The sequence below is a fragment of the Choristoneura fumiferana genome, chromosome 6 (assembly GCF_025370935.1).
Source record: "Choristoneura fumiferana chromosome 6, NRCan_CFum_1, whole genome shotgun sequence".
NCBI classification, from domain to species: domain Eukaryota; kingdom Metazoa; phylum Arthropoda; class Insecta; order Lepidoptera; family Tortricidae; genus Choristoneura; species Choristoneura fumiferana.
This window is the reverse complement of record NC_133477.1, coordinates 1,301,376-1,322,688: the sequence shown is the minus strand read 5'-3', so window position 1 is coordinate 1,322,688 and position 21,313 is coordinate 1,301,376. Positions and strand designations below refer to the sequence as shown.

The following is a 21,313-nucleotide window of genomic DNA, read 5'->3' as shown; positions in this document are numbered from 1 at the left end:
TTCCCCCCAAGGTACAAGATATAAAAACTAATGAATCCACACAATCAGCCCAGACCCCTAGTCCCCGGCGGCCCTGCTATTCCTGGCTCCAGTAGCGGCCATGGTAACGGCGGGGCAGGGGGTGCTATAGCTAATCACCGGCAGAGGCCCGGCTACCAAAAACGACAACCTTTGGCCCTGGCAACATATAACTGCCGAACACTGCGGACCGATGAAAGGATACTGGAACTGGAGGAAGAATTGAGCAGGTTACGATGGGGAATCATAGGGTTATCAGAAGTCCGGCGGTAGGAACCGCTCCATCAGTATTGTCACGTACAATTTATTAGCAAAACGGCATACAAAATTAGTAGAAATTGGTAGAATTTGAAATGGAAAATAGGTAGATGTGACAACACTGCGCTCCATAAAGCTTAATTACTTACTTAATGAGTTGGTTAAGGTTGGCCCCCAATGTCTGAGACGTTATAATATATATCCGCATTTTCCTAATTCCCAGCATGCAGACGGGGCGGCTATGAGCACGTCATCGATGAAAACTTCAACTCCCACACACAAAGAGTACACAAAGAGCCCCTTGTGAGTATTGATGCAGGTGTACTGCTGGGATTGCTCGTCCAGCAAAACTGATTGTAACTGTTTGATAAATCCAATTTACTCAAGTAACGCGCATTGTGCAACGACGCGCACAATTCGGAGATTTTAGGCAGGCGATGCATACTTACTTTGAATAGGTGACTGGTTTTAAAATACCTACGCTCACCAATCTATCTTATTCCGCACTCACCTTATCTTTCAAAGCAAACGGCACGGTTCTGGCTTTAAAATTTTTTGGAGTTGAACCTTCTTTTAGATGCAACGTCAACTTATATTTATTAAATGTGCCAAGGTTGCCCGAAAATAATGACCCATATTTCGCTAAGACGGCTTTACCGCCATCATTTGATGCACAATAATTAAGTGCCACAAAAGCTAACTTAAATTTTGATAGGAAATCCCGGCCTAACAATGATACTGGGCCGTGTTCAATAACATAAAAGTTAAGACCATGCGTCACACACACCATTATACGAGACCGGCAGCGTGCGCATGCACACCGGCGTCAGCACCGAACCGTTATATAAGTTACGCCAATCCTTGCTCCTTTTTTTATTGAAAGATTTATTGTGCGTTTATTTTGAAGTAAGTACTTTTACTTGTACACATTTTTTTTAATGTCCTTTAACTCCACAATTATCACAATTTAAATGACGATAACCGCAATCGGCGGCGGCATGCGACCTGCCGCCGCACACGGAGCACTGCGCGGCGCCCCCGCGGGCCGCCGTGCCGCGCGCCTGCCGTTGCGGCCGCCCGCGGCATACAGCAGGGGCTCGGCCTTCACCGCCGCTGCCGCTCCACTAGGACACGTTTCACTCCCAGCTAGCACTAGTCGAGCACTCTCCACGGCACATGCTAATTCTAATGCCGTTGACAAGTTCAACTTGTCCGCCTTCTCGCGAAACAGTTTTTCACGAACAGCTGGGGAGTCTACGCCTAATACAAATCTGTCAGTCAGGCACATCTCGAGTGCCGTGCCGAAACTGCAATCCGAAGCTAATCCCCGTAGCCGTGCCGTGAACTCGGCCAATGACTCATGAGTTTCCTTATTAGCTGAATAGAACTTTTGTCGCTCTGCGTAAACACATTTTTTTGGTTGGAAATGGGTATAGTGTAGATACGATGTAGTTGGTTTCTTCTGGCGTGAGAAGGTAAAGTAAATCTCGCGAGAGTCGATAAGATTCTTGTGATATGCAATTTAGAAAAATCGCTCGCCGTTTACCAGCCGACTCATCGGAAGTATCGTCGATTCCATTCGTTAAGAAAAAGTTTGATACTTAGATGAATGATTGGTCTCGTGCGAGACCAATCACTCATCTTAGGTTTGATAATTGTGCCTTATGCACCCACTCGTCAGACTTGCAGTCAAATATCGGAACACTACCAAAACTCGACATAATTTCGACAATCACTTATTGTACCGCACTGAATGTATTGATCAAATTTCAACTCGTCGCCACTGTTATGTCCCGGTTTTAAGAGATATTAGGGTTTTTCGAAAGGAAAGGCCGTATCCCGACTATGGCCATTCAGGTAATAATCATCTTCCAAACATGTAGGGTAGACATGCTATATTAATGACTAGCTTTTGCACGCGGCTTTGCTCGCGTTAAATTTGGGGTAACATACATTTACTTTCTGCGATCCTTTTTTCGTGTTTTGATTGATTTTTCGGAGGATCACGTGGAAATACAAATACATACAGACGTTTTGAACATGAAACTACCGTGAGACTCACTCATATTAAATATAATGACCCGGATAACTCACGTCTTAAATCGAGTTTAGCTCGACATGTTTCGGGCTAATCCGTAGCCCTTCGTCTTCGGAGCAACGCGACTCAGCGGCTGCTGCAACACGCGCACTGCGCGCCGCCGCTCTGCTCGCGCGACTACCCGACGAAACTGACTCCGGCACACAACTACCCGCGTTTTCATCATCATTACAACTGTCAAATGTAGGGTAGCAAACAACACTAACAACATCGCTCTGTAAAGGTACGTTCACACACACCGATGACGCAGCACGAGTATTTAACACCGTTTTCCAACTCGGAGGTACCGTCCAACCACTATCCCGGTTGAAATTCGGCCGACGACTAATCTCGATGGCTTCACGTACTTTCCGCGGAATGAAAAATTTCTCTCTCGCAAGTACAGATACCTTATCAAATCTGATATAGTGCGTCGAATCCGAGTTCATTGAGTGCTCGGCCACAGCAGACCCCTTGTCGTCCTGTTTCCTCATACTGCGTATGTGCTCCGGTACCCTTGTGGGGTGGTTGTTGTTTTTACATACAGACGTTGTTTTAGACAGATGGTGCAAATTATGGAATTCAAAAATCAGCCTACATACTTAATAATAATTCGTAACAACTTTAAAACCCTGTTTTGCTGATCCAGGGGTGGAATTTTAGAAAACGTTAAAGTGCTACGCGTTTCTTTTACCCGCGACTTCATACACAATATAGGATTATATCCCGAGAAATTGTAAAGTTCCCGCGGGACGTGAATTACTGTTATGATCTATGTTAATATTCTTATTTTGTCGATGAGAGACCATTGTAGCTTTTTATTACTGAAAGAATTTTTAAAATCTGCCCGAATTGAATTCACTTATTAAAAAAAGGAGTCCATGACAATCAGAGATAGTGTAGCTTTTTATTGGTAAAATAATTATTTTAATCAGCTCAGTACTTTCAGAGAACCCAACAGACAAAGAAACAAACAAAGTTGAGTGTTCTAAAAATCTTTACCTAGTGCACCTCTGTATTAAGTACTTTAGATCCATCTTTGCCAAATTTCACACTGTGGCATGCTGAACGGTTGTGTTGCTCTGAAGATGAGCTCTGGTTGAGTTCGAAACTTGTCAGTACAATGTGGTGGTGGTGATAGATGGATTTGTGTGATTTGTGCGTGTCCTTACAGAATGGAGGTGAAGGGATTGCATGGACACATTTCATGCATAAAAGTAGCATCATAAAGGTCGCGGGACTCGCGGGTGAGCAAAGTAATTGTGTCAGTTCGTTGAACGTACATGTTAAATTTCGTATCTGTGCTATCAGCCCTGAGGAATTCCGTCATCAGCAGATGACCCTGGTTGCAGCATCAGGTGGTGTATATATCAATATAAACGCATTGTCATTGAAATTTAACAATTATATAAATGTCTTTTTTGTGTGCCATCAACTTTTGAGGAGTTCCCTTCTACGGAGACGATCTTGGCCAGGATGAGCAGGATGTCACTGCTAAATTATTGTATTGTTACCAGATTTAGTACATCAGTTTGCCAAACTCCAGTCCCTAATTTTATTAGTTTACCTTGTGCGTGCCAAATTTGAAGTCTCTAATACTGATATTTACGGAGTTAGGGCCACTTTGAAGCGAAAATAGAAATCCCATTTATTCCCTATCCCGTGGGAATTTGGATAAATTCTGAAAAATATTTTTAACTGTTAGTATTACCTACTCGCATGGCAAATTTAAAGTCTCTAATAATTATAGTTACGGAAATAGGGTTATTAATTGGAAGTGAAAATATAAATCCCATTTATTCATTTTCCCGTGGGAAATTCGGACAATTCTGAAAATAGTTTTTAGCAGTTAGTATTACCTACATGCATGCCAAATTTGAAGTTTCTAATAATTATAGTTACGGATATAGGGCCACTTCGAAGTGAAAATAGAAATCCCATTTATTCCCTATCCCGTGGGAATTTCGAAAAATCCTTTCTTAGTGCGCGTCTACACCTATTGAAGAACATATATTCCAAATTTCAAGTTTCTAGGCCCAGCGGTTTGGGTTGTGCGTTGATCTATAAGTCAGTCAGTCAGTCAGTCAGTCAGTCAGTCAGTTTGTTCTTTTATATATATAGATACAATATTGAAGATAGAAATATACAGAATAATTGACTTAAATAACAATGTGTTGCTATGACGTCGAAATTAGAAAATAAAAAGTAAAATATTGTTTTTGACACGTTGTACGGTAAAAAAATTCTAGAAACGAAATATGAGACGTAATCTCCGGACGTAATGGTGGATGAACGATGACAGCGCGAAAAAAAAATCAGTTCTCTTTATATTTTGTCGCCATGACGGATCATGACCAAAGAGTATTAACCTATAGAAATCATGACATATTTATAAGTAACAAAATTAAAGATATTTAGGTACATCGATAGTAGCGATAGAGCTATATTTCCAAAAATTTAATTGAAATAATATGATATGGGTTCAAACCCCGGCTCGCACCTCTGAGTTTTTCGAAATTCATGTGCGGAATTACATTTCAAATTTACCACGAGCTTTGCGGTGAAGGAAAAACATCGTGAGGAAACCTGCACAAACCTGCGAAGCAATTCAATGGTGCGTGTGAAGTTCCCAATCCGCACTGGGCCCGCGTGGGAACTACGGCCCAAGCCCTCTTGTTCTGAGAGGAGGCCTGTGCCCAGCAGTGGGACGTATATAGGCTGGGATGATGATGATGAATATGATATTACGGCATCCTACGAACATTTAAGATACTCAATTAAACATAAACCATAAACATATGGTTTGTGCTAGTGCTGCACTCTGACGGGATAAAAATGCAGTAATAGGTTGTTGTTGTTGTTGTTTCTTTAAAAAAAATTTGGCTCTGTCCATTGGAGGACAATTTTGCCAGTGTCTAGTAGTTTTTGCCGTTGTACGGTAAAAAAATTCTAGAAAACGAAATATGAGAGGTAATGGTGGATGAACGATGACCGACAAAAGATGAATAAATGAATGCAGTAATAGGTACTAATACTCTTTGACCAAGTTTGAACTGTCACAGTCACTGTCAATGACTGATGATTGATGGCCTTATATTGATACGTTAGTATCTCTTAGTAGTCTGTGTTATATTGGTCACAGCTTGGCCACAGCTAAATTCTTAATAAAATTTAATAAAATCGATCGAGAACAATCCGTCAAATCATCCATTAAACATTTGGATACATGAAAGAAAAAACCTGGCTATAATTACTCACACCTTGGACTAGTTGAAGCGCACTGCAGGAGCAGTTCTGGGGAATCTTTGTTTATGAGTCTGCAGCAAAGCCAGCGCCGCCACAAGTACGTACAGAGTACAGACGTTTTACAAAGCCGTTAGCGGTCACCGCGAAGCCACAACGAATGATTATATTCTAAGCAGTCCATGTATTGCAACGAAAACCGGTACAAGCCGTTCTCAAAATGGAACAAATCATTTTCTACATATTTCAATTGCTTAAGCGGAGTTTTTATTTTAAATACGAGTAATAAAATGATCCCAGCACGATCCATTCCAAACTTCAAGATATGGCTAGCTGTAGTTTTTTTTTCCAAGGGACGTTTTTTTATTGAAATCAGGTTTTCTAGCTAAAATCGGTCGCTGCTTAAGTGACTAAATAAAAAACAAACAAGCTGAGATATGTGGTGCATAGGAGAAATTCGTGTCTGTACCCCTGTCCAGTGGTGGTGTAGTGATATAGAACGTGGCACGGAATGCCGAGGACCTGGGTTCGATTCCTAACGCTGGTCTCTTTTTTTGGTTTTTCTGTGCATCTATGTTTCAGTTTGTATTTTCGATATGGGTTTTACGGGATGACCGTAAAAGTAACAAAATTTGGATTTGAAATAAAAAATAAAAAAACTCCAAAAAGTAATCTTAATTAGGTCATTTACATAAATAAGATACAGGAATGGGGCAAGAATGAATCCTTGAGGCACTCGGATTTCGACCACAGATTCCTCCGATACCGTTCCGTTAATCGCTACCTTTTGTTTTCTTTGTGTGAGGTAACATTTAATGATTTCTAAAGCCACGAATTCCATAAAAATGTAACTTGCAAATATAAGTATCATGATCCACACAATCAAAAGCTTTCGAAAGGTCGCAGAATACACCTATCGCGTCATGTGATTCCTCCCAAGCTTGCAATATGAATTTAACTATTAGGATACAGGTTTACATTAATCTGATGACTCATACTTAGAGACAGATTCGATTAATTTGATGACCAATATATTTCTTAGGGATATATATAATAATAAGGGTATCGCAGTTTAGTGACAAATAAATATAGTTCCCCTTTTGAAATGCTCGTGTTTTAATCTAGCGAGACTGTGGGTAAAAGGAGTACTGTTTAAATAAGATATCTCTAATTAAGTCTGATCATAACATAACTTATATATATTGCAGTGCTAACGAATTGCTGCGGAACCGTGGAACTAAGAAAGGCATCTCTTTTGATATCAATATTGGCACTATCGAAAGTGGTGATAAGTCAGATATTGGCTGTTAGTTATATGTCGCTAGGGGACGATCACTATGAGCCAAAAGGTGCACGCACTCGTAAGTTGGAGCAACAGCATTATTCAAACAGTTATTCTAATCGCACGACAAAAAAGTAGGCTGTAGGTTGCCAACTTTTTTTACGAGAAATAAAGTACATTTAACAGTGTTTTAGAAAAATTAACAGTATTTTCATCTTTTCATGTTTTAAAGATAAATTTTTAGGTGCTTCTCGCACAACTTATCAATTTAGTTTCATTTTTAACCCTTTAACCGCCATTGTCTGAATTATAAGACACAAATTATCCAGCTCATTTCGCCGCAGTCTTATAATTAAGACAAAATGTCATATAGCTTCAGTGTAGGTGGCGATACGAGCACGTACGAATGAAAACGTATTGGCAGTTAAAAGGTGAAAAGCCTCACAGACCTCATCAGAATCAAAACTAAAATTAAGATAATTAAGGAAGTAAATGTTTCTTAAATTTACATTGGCAAATTCGTTCGGAACCACCACTATTGTGACTATGCCTTACTGACTTAGCGTGTGCTGAAATGCAGTGCTGATGCTGAAAACAGTATTTTACATAAGGTAACGGCGCCTATTACCGTGGTACTTATGGAAGTTTTCAAATGAGTCCCAAAAATTAAGGGTATCAAAGCTCCTTTACAAACGAGAATTATTTTTTTATTTAAGAGCGTTTATTGAATTTTTTATTTATTTGATAAAATAATTATTGAAATCAAAATACCCAAATCTTCTATTACCGTGGTAATGGACAGGCTGTGATGTGATTCTATTACCGCGAATTGAGATTCTATTACCGAGGGTATAAAATCAGCAATTTTCTACCATCGGTAAAAGGAACCCGACTCATGATTTGGAACTTAATACCAAGAACCATATATGGTCCTTGTTAATACCGAGGGGTTAAAAAAAGATAATGGCTTTGGTTCTGAATATTATATTGTACACCAATTTGTTTTTGAGAAAACTAAATAAAAAAACGAAAGTATGATTCGAATAGTGTATGCAGCCCACTGTATTTTTTTATGCTTATGCCACCAGTAATAGTTTGATGTATGCATGCTGAGTAAAAGTCACAACTTTATCAAAAAAATCTGCACTTACGGTACCCTAAATGTGAATTATTTTAACAGAAAAATAAAATGTCACTCGGTAATAGGTACTTCTTTAAGAACCCTATTACCGACCCAAAGACAATTGAATGGGTCGGTAATAGATTCCCATACATTCTATTACCGAGGGTTATGCGATCATACCATCGTTAATTGGCTTAATTTGGAGTATTGTAAAATCTAATTCCGACCCATACAAACAATAGGATAGAGTTGTGTTTGCATTACAAATCAAAAATACTTATTACATCCTTGGCATGTAACCAAAATTACATAACTGGTAAGTAAATATAAAATTTCATCGCAATATTTAAACAACTTGCCAAAATAACGGTTTCTATAGAAACTACAAATTCAGTATTGAAGTTTTTGTTAAAAATTAAGAGTTTGTTAATACTTTTCATACCACGGAAATAGTTTTTCAAAAGCGTGAATAGATCAAGATTGGAATAACTGTAACAAATTATATAAACGATAATTTATACCAAAAATATAGCATGAAGAACCAAAATCACCACTTTAACTATTACCGTGGTATACCACGGTATTACAATCACCAGTTAAAAATGGCTTCTATCGCCGCTGTATTTTGTTTTCCATTTTAATCGTATTTCCGGGCCAAAATATATACAAAAAGTATTCAGAACTCGTTCAAAAAACTATAAAAAGCCATTAAAAACCATAACATTAGTTCAATTGCCATAACTATTTTGTAAAACACTAAATAAGATTCTAGTCTGCTTGTATGTGTGTCACGCGTTAGTATGGCAAATCCTCTTCCGTCGGTACCATTTCGGAAAATCACGAATTGGGAGATCTTTGATTCATTCACATACACTAGCGGTCATAGATCCGTGAGTCGACTAAATAAGCTTTTATCGTGTAAAATATATTTTTTAATCTTCTATCGGTTTGATTATAAAATGCGTATTTTAAATTGCCGCGGTGATACCTTACTTTATTTTAGCAGTAAAAAGTATAATTTAGTGAAAAACAGTATAATACTGTTTTTAACAGTATAGTTGGCAACCCTGTAACAGGGCCGCAGCCGCAGTAACATACGCGAAACGTCTATTGACAGTTATGGTGTATTCTAGCATAGTATGGTTGGGTTGCCACCAAAGATGTGCGAGGACGTATTAAGAGGAATGTGTTTTACACAAACTAATAGAAGCGCTTCATTCTTCGCTCAGACAGCACATCACTGGTGGAAACAGCTGAGTGGAGCGAGGCGAGGTAAATGTAGCGTTTTCATTGATCATGAAAACCACATTCCTCGCAACATCCTCGCGCATCTCTGGTGAAAGCAGAGCCTGAATATTTTCTTGAAGTCCAAATTAAAAACAAAAACCTGATTGCCTTAAAAACTTTAGATTAAAACTAAAAAGGAAAAAACAAGTTTAGTGTAGGTAGTAATTTAAAACTCTGTTAACCTTAAATAAACCCTCAGTTACTTATACAGATACGCTACGTAAAAGTTAAATACACTCCCATGGAAATCGATCGATCCTGAGACTAGCCCGTGCGAACGAAATAACCGGGATATGAAGACTCAGTTGGCTATCCTAGTTGGAGACAACCATCTAACATGGGCAGAGAAGTTGCCCAGTATCCGCTTCGCAATGAACACAGCCAAGTCTTGCTCGACTGGTTACACACCCGCGTACCTAACGTTCGGACGTGAGTTGAGAACACCGGACGACGTGAACCATGATCTTCGAGAAATAGTGGAGAATGACAGCTTTATCAAAGAAGTGACTCCACGCTTGCTCATGACGGCGAACACATTAAATAGAGCTAGGGAGATACAGAATGAAAAAGAAGAGAAAAGGAAGGAATATGTGGATAAGAAGAGACGACCTTGCCCTGATTATCAACCAGGAGGCCTAGTTTTGGTCAACACTCACGTACTGAGTAAAGCCACCAAAGGGTTAAGCGCAAAGCTGGCTCCTCGACGCGATGGCCCTTACACGATTGTACGCCGACACGGCCCCAGCTCATTTGAAATCGCAAATCCGAACACGAAAACGCCTGTTGGCATTTATCACGCTTCAGCATTGTTTCGATACCGACCCCAAGGTGTTGCCATACCAGAACCCACGCTTCCCATTAGAAAGAGAGGCAGGCCAAAGAAACAAGAAAACAGTAAGAAAACAACTTCGGCTGCTACTAGGCCACGTGGAAGACCACCAACTAGAGCACGTCAATAGAAATACAGTTCTGTCACCCTCGTCGAGGCGACTTCGCGGACAGAGGGGGAGACTGTAATACCACATTCACTACGCTGCCAACAAATGACGCTAGTTAACCCCGTTTAGACAATCATCGGCAGATACCACACGCAGTGTTTCCCGAAGCGCCAAGAGATGGCGCCACCGGTCAAATTAAATCGCGCCAACGTTTGGTAGATTCAGAATAATGAGGTCCAAGGAAACAATCGTGTCTGTGTCGAATTCTAGGGACCTAACACTGCACGCTATGCGCTCTCTCCTACGTTGAGACGTTTTAGTGTCTTTATTAGGGTAATAGGCTTTCTCTTACTTATTGTAATCGCTTCTCAGTAATAAACATTATTTCCGTGTAACGTTTGGTTTATATCGTCGCTTCCCGCCACTTCCCCTTGCTAAAGTAAGTAAATAAAGTTTGACCTTAGTGCGCAAGCGCGTTTGTCGTTTTCCACATATATCTCGCGGCACTGTATAATTCTGTGTCGAGTTGACAAAAATGTCGTATCTATTATTGGTTCTAGAACTGTTTTAATTTGTACTCCAAAAGTCGCCAGGTAAACCATTTTTGTCGTCAAAACTGTTTTGCGGTCGCTAAGATTTAAGTAAAAGTCGTCACTTCTAGGGACTAACAGCCTTATTCATAAAAAAACCTTAATCGAGGTTTGATCGGTCTGTTACTTAGCAGACTGATTAAGCTTAATAGACGGTTGTCAAGAAGTATGATTCATAAACACTTGCTAGCAGTCTGCTAGTTGTTGAGCTGCTGATAGACGGATTAGACGCGTTATGTTGGCCACCTTGACAAATCAAAGACAAAAAATGGCCTAATCGATAATTAAAAAAAAAAAATTGACAGCAGTGACAGCAAATTAGCAGGATAAAAAATAAAAAGCGAGATGTTTGTTTTCCCGCCATTTCCGATCCGCATGTTTATGTTGTGTAAAAAGCCATAATCATGTTAATCATCCTATTTTATTTTCATATTTATTGTTAATTTATTGTTGCTAATTTAGAGGATTTTTAAATACAAATTCCTGAAAATAAATTTTCCAGTTTTTTTTTTTAATCTTTGCGTAGCCCTGCCTTCACTATAAATATCTTCGGTATGGTTTTTTTCTCTTGTCAAAGTCAGCTGTTCAAACTTGTGGCGGCCATTTTGTGACTTAGCAGGGAGATAAAGGAGGGTCTACGGTCCTCTAACTTTAGCAGAGCCTTGATCGACTGATTAGCGCTAACAGACGTTTATGAATCATGTTTTTTAGCATCGGGCCTTCAAGGAGCCTTCAAGGAGGCTCTAACTTTTTATGAATAAGTCATTAAACTGGCAACATTGATAGCCGCTGCGGGCCCGTCGCGGGTCCGACCCGCTCTCTGTGTCAATACAACGAACCGCGCGGCTCACGCGGCGGACACGACCCGACCCGCGCACGCTTTCTGTGTGTGTTGCCCTTAAGTAAAACAAACTCGCACCTTGAGAATGAGACTGTCAATAATAGTACATTACTGCAGAGACGTAACGTACGTAAGCCATCCTGGACGAGTAGAAGTAGGTGAGGCCATTAATGATACGAGGCCAGGATGGCGATTACTGGTCGAAGCTTGTATAGTGCTTTTCTCAAAAACAAAACAAAAAATTGTTTCCATTTGATAAATTTCTCATAACAATTCATATACTTATCTCTCTTAGTATTTGGGCAGCAGCAAGTTGTTTTTTGCTAATTCGGCCTCCGCTTTATATCAGCACACCTCCTGATATATCAATATCAGGATCTCATTCTTGGGCATAAGAAGTTCACTTAATCCATACTTTATTTTATAAATTACAAACGCGAAAGTAACTCTGTCTGTCTGTCTGTCTGTTACACTTTCACGCCTAAACCGCTGAACCGATTTTGATGAAATTTGGTACAGATATAGAATAGACCTTGGGTAAGAACTAAGGCTATCTTTTACCGCGAAAAAGAGGCTTTAAGGGGTTGAAATAGGGGATGAAAGTTTAAATAGAAGATTGCCATTATCGAAGATAAATCGATGGTTATTTATGAAACTTGGCATTTGGGTACTCATAAGAAATAAACAGAAATTTTGAAAATTTTACCTGCGAGGGGATGTTAGCAGATGGGATGATGCAGTGTTAGCAGAGCCTTCTAAGCTCATAAGCAAAATGTACGCAATGTGGATGCGGAATGAATGAAGCCGTGGTGGCCTAGTGGTTTAACCTATCGCCTCTCAAGCAGAGGGTCGTGGGTTCAAACCTCAGCTTGCACCTCTGAGTTAGTCAAAATTCATGTGCGGAATTACATTTGAAATTTACCACGAAAACATCGTGAGGAAACCTGCACAAACCTGCGAAGCAATTCAATGGTGCGTGTGAAGTTCCCAATCCGCACTGGGCCCGCGTGGGAACTATGGCCCAAGCCCTCTTGTTCTGAGAGGAGGCCTGTGCCCAGCAGTGGGACGTATATAGGCTGGGATGATTGATTGGAAGATTCCGTATAAAATACGAAATCCTTAGAAAAATATTACTTAATTTTTTTGTAATGGCTACAGAAGTTTATTTTGGGCGTGTCCGACACGCTCTTGGCCGTTTTTTAATAAAGTATGCAACCTCGTTGCACGAAACGAACGCCGCTGCTCTTGTTTTTTTTTTAATAAAAGCGTTCCTTATACTGCCTACCTCTTAAGGTGGGTACTGACCAACGTTACGAGGTGTAATGTAACATGTTGCACAGCGAGCATTCGTGCAGTCAGTACTTAGTGTTACAGGGAAACCAGCGAGCAACGAGCCGCTCGTTGCTCGCTTTGAGTGCTCCACCCGGCTGTCGGTTTTTTGGCGAATCCTTTGACTGTTACGCGGTTCAGTCAGTACGCTGTAACAAGTCAGCCATCTTTACTGAGAGTGGCTGGCGAATATGGAGCACAAGTTTTGACGAGCAACATTACGCAGATTTTGAGAACACAGCGAACATGCTCAATGCGTAACATGCTCTATGCGAATGTACATTTCACCTCGTAACGTTGGTCAGTACTAGGGTTGCCACCTTTTATTACAGGAAATAGAGTATATCTGATTTCAAAGGAGGTAAATAAAGTACGGCCTTTTTTGGTTATGATAATGAGTTTGCATAAAATAACATGACTGGCACTAGTATAGTAAACATTGTGTGAAAAAGAGTATTTTAGCTATTTGTGTTAGATTATAGAGTACGCCTATATGATATAGAGTACAATACTCTGTTTTAGAGTACGGTTGGCACCCTAGTCAGTACCCAGCTTTAGAGTTGTAATAAATATTTGTTCAATTAAATGAATTTACAACTAATCGGTTCACATTTATTTTTCAAAGAATAGAAATTCTAATAAAATCATATTTAAAGGTATAATAACATTTGTAATCAATTATACGTTTATTGTAAGGTTAAGATGGGGCTCTTTGTATTGCCTATAAAAAAAAGACATATTTTACAAGGAGTTCAAAGTTTAAATTACAATCATGTTATGAGATTTGTATCGTACCTACTTACTGGACACTTCTGCATTCAGAATTCAAAACCTCTCTACTTACTGGAGACTTGTGATCTCCGTCCGGTATTATTAACTTACTGAAGACTTTTTGAACATGTAATGGCGACTTTACGTATCATTTTTGAGAAAACAAAATTTGTCATAGATGACAGAGTCATAGAGAGATTGCTCAAAATGACACTGAAATAATTTTAAGGCATAGTTTAATTGGGATGTCCCAATTTTTTACAACTATATGTTAATGTATAAATCGAAAACCATTTGGAGAAATAGGCTTTGTGAAGCGTTTTCAGAAATCAGATTCCAAAAATGTGATAAACTGAATTAAATAAACAAAATTTAAGTAATGCCCCTCCTTTGACCCCTACAGTGTCTCGTCACAAAGGCAGTTGTAAAGCAAGTCTTCTCTTAAGCAAATTGACAGTTTGAAATGTTGCTGTCCTGCTTATAATAGCAAAGAGTGTCAAAGATAGAACTTTAATCACATGATGCGCACCCGGCTTTAAGCAGTTGTCATTTATCTTAAAGTCCGAAATGTATACGAGTATTTCCAATATATTTTTACAAATTAAATTATTAAATTACTACGTTACAAGTAAATACAAAAGAATTTAAATAACAGATTTAAATAAAAATATCTATTTACTATCACACCATTAAACAGACATAGGAATAATCGAAGCTAAAAGAAGAGAAATAAATAAAACTATTTTTCATCATTGTTAATTTAGGAAGCCGTGCTTGAATTATTGTCAAATTGTAATGCCACAGATTAGGTATGTTATGTACGACCTGAATTTTTCTAGGCAAATAGAACGTGGCTGTCTCGCTGTGACGTCATCTAGCGTATTTCGTAAAAAAATTATAAAAAATTAAATACTAATCCAAATTCAAAAACAATAAAAATGGTATCTTAAATAATCCTATTCTTTCCAAAAATAAAATAAAAACTATAGGTTATTTTTTTTTTTGGTGCATCCCAATTTTGCAAGCTGACATATTTTGTTTAGTGACAGTCTCATTCTCAATGTGCGTAATACATATGTATTTATGTTTTAATAAATCACAAAACAGGCAATGGGGTTTCCAGGGAGCATGACGTACTTAATTTAAAAAGTAAATTTATTTTTCAGCCATCAAAAATTTATTACTCCTTTTTTGGGTGCTCTTGAGTCTTTTTTATGCACTGTCCGACGTTTTACTATTCCAGGGAATTTTAAAGGTAAGAAAAACATAATTTAGTATTCTTGGTTTCTCTACCAAGGTACAGTCAACGTCATAAATAAGTGATCACTTTTGTACCTTGTCACTTTTACGTCATGTTTGAATGAAAAGTCATACGAAATTATGTAACGTCTGAAAGCGACAAGGCACAAAAGTGATCACTTATTTATGACGTTGACTGTACTTCATCCGATTAAAAAAAAACCTTATAAAATTACCAGTGTCTGTCTGCCGTCTTTCACCGTAACTATTACAAGTGTTATTAAATTGTAATCTTAATACAGAAAAAAAAACTGCGTCCACGCTATAGGAAGCCATTTAATAAATTTCATTTTTTAGTATTCGGTCTAAACTTAATTCTAATTAAAATATCGAAGACGACAATATTGGTTTCAATTATTCGTTAACTAACTGTTAACCGCGACTCCGTTCACGTAGAATCCGTTTATTGCTATCCCGCGGGAACTGTACATTTTTCCGGGATAAAAACTATTCTATGTCCTTCCCCGGGACTTTTACTATCTGTATACCGAATTTCACTTAAATCGGTTCAGTGGTTAAGTCGTAAAGTGGTAGGTAACAAACAAACATACAGACTTACAATATTTCGCAATTATAATGACTATTAGTGAGATCAACTTTGCTATTTTTCATATAATAATTTAAATACAATATTTTTTTTCCTATTTTGTTAAAAACAGAAACGTCTTCCTATAAAATACCTAAAGAGGCAGAGGTAAAGAACATTCTGCAAGAAACGGAACGTTTATAATATTGCTGACTCAAGAAATATTCCTCCGCCCGCGTGGTAGTATTCGGTTATCGCGCGCTGCTCCTTCGGGGACTGTGCATTTTTCCGGGATAAAAAATAGCCTATGTCACTCTCGGGCCCATAAACTATCTCTATGCCAAAAATCACGTCGATCCGTCGCTCCGTTACGGCGTGGAAGACGGACAAACACACAAACACACTTTCGCATTTATAATATTAGTATGGATAACGTTGACTGTAGGTACGAAAGATTTAAATTTTGTGTGTTCGCAGGAAAATGGATCGTTCTTGCTGCCATGGCTTATACTATCCGTGTTAATTGAGATTGTGAATATAGTGAAGATATTACTAGTAGTGAAACTATTTTATTTAATTATCATAGGTGAGAAAAATTAAACAGAAGCAAACAAGTCACCACCACTGTCTCGAATTCTGATAAGACACATACACACACAACAACACACAACACAACTTGACAGAACAAGACCACCTAGCCTAGTTTTCTTCTATTTAGTTAATTTAAGGTTTTGCATACCTGCATGTCCCGTAAGTAGCACGGCTAACTTAAGGGGCTTATTACGCTAATCCACACGAGTAATATTTACCTCGACGTTTCGACCACATTACAGCGGCCGTGGAACCCGTACTTGGTCAATTTTAGGGTTCCGGAGCCAAAATGGCAAAAACGGAACCCTTATAGTTTCGCCATGGCTGTCTGTCTGTCTGTCCGTCCGCGGCTTTGCTCAGAGACTATCAATGCTAGAACGCTGTAATTTTGCACGGATATATAAGTAAACTATGCCGACAAAACGATACAGTTAAAAATTAAAAAAAAAAATTTTTAAAACCTCCGATAGACGTAATGTGGGGGTGATTTTTTTTTCTCATCGAACCCTATAGTGTGGGGTATCGTTGGATAGGTTTTTTTAAAACCATTAGGGGTTTGCTTAGACGATTTTTCGATTCAGTAATTTGTTTGCCAAAAAATTCAACTTTAAAGTGGCAATTTTCAGTAAAATCGAGCGTCCCCCCCCCTCTAAAATCTAAACCAGTGGGTGGAAAAATTTGAAGAAATTCAGGATGGTAGTAAATATATCAAACTTTCAAGCTTGCTTGAGAATTATTAGTAGTTTATGAGTAAATAACAGCCTAAGGTATAAAATATACCTAAACTTGGAAGATTCCGTATAAAATACGAAATCCTTAGAAAAATATTACTTATTTTTATCATAATGGCTACGGAACCCTATTTTGGGCGTGTCCGACACGCTCTTGGCCGGTTTTTATTGGTCACACCATCACACCGACACAATACTAACAACGTAATTTTGACTATGAGTGAAAATCGCGAAAGTTTAATACGTTATAAACTTAAGGGGGATATAGAGGTCTAGTCGGTATCCAATCATTTGGCAACAAAAGTTTCAACAAATATTAATTTAACAACGTTTCACAATTTTGTTTCATAATCATAAATTAATCATAAATGACGACCGGATGGCCAAGTGGTTAGAGAACCTGACTATGAAGCTTGAGGTCCCAGGTTCGAATCCCGGCCGGGGCAGATATTTGTATGAAGAATACGAATGTTTCTTCTCGGGTCTTGGATGTTTAATATGTATTTTAAGTATGTATCTATATAAGTATGTTTATCCGTTGCCTAGTGTCTATAGTACAAGCTTTGCTTAGTTTGGTACTAGGTCAATTGGTGTCAAGTGTCCCATGATATTTATTTATTTATTTATTATTTAATTGTCTTATGTAACCACATTTCGCCAGTTGATCATTTCACAAACACATTATTTGACCATCATTATTATACAAGAAATCGTTACTTGGCAAATTATTTGTTTATTATTTTCGTTATTTGGCCAACGAAATATGGTGAGAGAAAGAATTAAATATACCTAGAGTAAACTTTTCCTCAAATTAAATAAATATCATGGGACACTTTGACCAATTGACCTAATCCCAAACTAAGCAAAGCTTGTACTATGGATCCCAGGCAACGGATAAACATACTTGTACAGATAAATACATACTTAAATACATATTATAAACACCCAAGACCCGAGAACAAACATTCGTATTATTCATACAAATATCTGCCCCGGCCACGAAAGGGAAATCGAACCCAGGACCTCAAGCTTCGTAGCAGGTATTTAACCACTTGGCGATCCTGTTGTCATATTATTATGAATGACATTTAATTTTATTCCAGATCATATTTTCGTTCATCCACCATTACGTCTCATATTTCGTTTCTAGAATTTTTTTACCGTACAACGGCAAAACCTACTAGACAATGGCAAAACTGTCCTCCAATGGACAGCGCCATATTTTTCTAAAAAACAACAACAATTTTATTCCTATATTTTTTATGCTTTCCCCCGCCTTTTCTCTTTAAAAAAAAACAACAGGTGTTTTTCCCACCGAAAATAACAGAAGCTATTTTAGACACAAAACAAAACCGGCCAAGAGCGTGTCGGACACGCCCAGGATAGGGTTCTGTAGCCATTACGAAAAAATCAAGTTGGTAATATTTTTCTACATTTCGTATTGTTTACGGAATCTTTCAAGTTTTTACAAGCTTTTATTTAGTTTCACCTGTTCCGTTGTCTGTCTGTCTGTCTCTGTTTGTCTGTAATAGAGCAAGTTAAATTTGATCAACTTCCAGTAGTCAGATTGACTTGAAATTTGGAATACTTATGTAAATCGCGTAACAATACAATAATGACGGCCCAGAGCAGCATTGGAGGATGGCCAAGTGGTTAGAGAACCTGACTACGAACTGGTTAGAGAACTTGCCTAGTATCCATAGTACAAGCTTTGCTTAGTTTGGGACTAGGTCAATTGGTGTCAAGTGTCCCATGATATTTATTTGTTTTTTTTTTAATTTATTTATCTAGTAGTGACATCCTGGTAACTCAGCCAGGATCGTCTCCGCAGGATGGAACTCTTCAACGTTTAATAGCATTGACCAATTTAATACATCAGTGGCATTGACTTAAAATTTGATATGCAAATGTAGTTTGGGTGGCAATGCAAGTAGGTACAGTCAGAAAATACTACAGTCAGGTAAAAAAGCTTATATTAAAAATGAAATTTTTATGGTTAGGTTATTTTATACCTAAGGCTGCTATTACTCTTAAACTACTAATAATTGTCAAGCAATCTTAGCCGCTATAATTTTACTTGTAAATTTGATATATTTACTACGTACCATTTGGAAATTTTTCAAATTTTTCCATCCAACATTTTAGATTTTAGAAGAGGGAGGCATTTTAATAAAAAAAAAATCTCTTTAAAGTTGAAAATTTCGCAAACAGATCACTGCATCGAAAAATTGTCTTGGCAACCCCTAATGGTTTTTTTTAGAAGAAATGTTTAACGATACCCCACCATAGATAGGACAGGCAGACAGACAGACAGATACACGGACAGACATGGCGAAACTATAAGGGTTGCTAGTTGACTACGGGGGAAACAATAATGTACAACTCGGAATGTACGCGCAATAATGTACGACGTGATAATCCGAAGCATTATTGCTTCCGACCAGAACAGAACAGAACAGAACAGAACAGAACAGAACAGAACAGAATACAATATCATGGTCGCGCATTATCAGGGCGTACAAAATTTTACCTACTACCTGGCTACCGCCTCGCTCGCTCGCCCTCGCCCTTAATTAGGTATTTTTTTTATTTTTCATCATGGAAATCGTAAGGCATGATAATCGGAAGACAATGCTTCGGATTATCACGTCGTACATTATTGCGCGTACATTATTGGTTCCCTGCTAGTTTGGTACGGGGTGATAATGGACGGCATGATAATTCGTGCACATAAGCACGGATTATCAGGCCGTGCATTATTAAGCGTGCATTAACAAGTCGTACATTAACTACACCCGACTACGAAACCCTAAAAATGTCCCGAGTTCCAACAAAACAACTGATACCGGCCATTAGAGCTGGCTGTATACGACTTTTCTTTTCTTTTCTTTTGTTCGCCTTTGTACTCTTTTGTTTTTTTGTTTTCTTTTTGTATTATTTTTGTGTTTTATGTACAATAAAGTATTTACATACATACAACATAAGTACATACTTTTGCCAAGATTTCCATGTCCGTTAAAATTTATCACAAGTGATGATTATGAACACAAATCGGTAAAAGAATAAAAAATCGGAGGATCGATTTTATGCGAGTCAATATGGACCCAGAAATATTATAACCATTGACATCTATGTGCCGTAAGGTAGGTATGTCGATGATTATAACGTTTGCTTTTGCTGAAATTATTATTTATTGTATTTCACGTGGAAAATTGACCCGTCGAGCTCCCCGGAGGTGCAGCTACACCAAGCGCCTAGCAAAGTTTGCCGCAACTGTGAGAGTAGCTCTCACTGAATTTTTTTTGGTCACTGACAGGTGGCGTTAGACACACGGCGTGTGTAAGTCGCTCGATAGCGACGAAGTCGCGCGTAGTCATTTGTGTGTTTTGAATTATTTAAAAATAGTTTTTCTTTCCCGCAGTTCCGGTGGTCGTTATCGACGGCTACTTCCACCTGGTGGTATTCAGCTACTATCTAGAAATCAAAGGTTAAAGCGTGCGGAGTATTTAAGTGATTATTTAGGTACATTTAAATAACTATGTTTTATGACTGTCTAACGTCTTGAAAAATTATATTGTATTCTATTAACACTTATTTTTTTATTTATTACCATCACATGTAACTTACTAACAATGTAAACTCTTGTCGTCTTGTCGTCTTATCGTGTCTTAGTTTTTCAAACTTTTTTTATAAACTGGGCTGTAGTGTGTTTTCAATTGTTTATTAACCCTTAGATGCATATGGTATCAAAAATGATAGCATTGGTTTTTTTATTTTCACAAAAAAACTAATTGTTTTAATTGGTTTTATTAAAGGACTGTATCTACCTTATTCTGTTTTGCAAACAGAACACAATTCAAACTACAATTTGCATGGAGTATCAAAAATGAAAATTAAACTTTTACCCTGTTTTTTTAAAATATTTTTCTTATAAAAGGGTATTTTCTATAAATTTTTCATATTTTCCACGGAAAATATTAAATCATACAGATAAGGGTTCATAACTAGCCTAATGGAATTCGTTTATCGTTATCCGTACTATGCAATTTTCCATCATGTGGAAACTATCCTATCCCTTCTTAGGGACTCTTAAACTATTTGTACACCGAATTTCATCTAAACTGGTTCAGCGATTTAGACGTGATGAGGTAGCTAATGTGTGTATCTCCAAAAAATACTTAGGTACCAGGACACATGCAGGAATAATTGAGAAACTATTTTTACCCGACTGCCCAAAGGAGGGTTATTAATTAAGTTGTCAGGGTAGAGCAGTGAGACCCTAGGGGTTCAATTTAAGTATAAAAAATTTACAATTTAAGACGCATATTTAGCCCCTAAGGCTTTACTGACAGAAAAGAAAGGTAAAGACCTCGAGGGTCGCGGATGGGCCAATCAACTTTTTCAAACAA

The 21,313-nt window shown here is 38.1% G+C and overlaps 1 protein-coding gene across 1 annotated transcript; it reads left to right on the top strand.

The window, feature by feature from the left end:
* Nucleotides 1-5,449: 5,449 nt before the first annotated feature.
* LOC141428805 (uncharacterized) lies at nt 5,450-20,407 on the top strand. Its single transcript, XM_074088824.1, has 5 exons — nt 5,450-5,696; nt 6,805-6,957; nt 14,924-15,012; nt 16,060-16,168; nt 20,326-20,407. Coding segments are annotated over exons 1-5 (423 nt in total). The 5' UTR covers nt 5,450-5,695; the 3' UTR covers nt 20,397-20,407.
* Nucleotides 20,408-21,313: the final 906 nt, after the last annotated feature.

What these genes read in the sequence shown, in the direction of transcription:
- LOC141428805 (XM_074088824.1), top strand. An exon ending in GCCAAAAGGTGCACGCACTC is followed by an intron (nt 6,958 to 14,923) that starts GTAAGTTGGAGC and finishes TTTATTTTTCAG; the next exon opens with CCATCAAAAATTTATTACTC. An exon ending in TATTCCAGGGAATTTTAAAG is followed by an intron (nt 15,013 to 16,059) that starts GTAAGAAAAACA and finishes GTGTGTTCGCAG; the next exon opens with GAAAATGGATCGTTCTTGCT.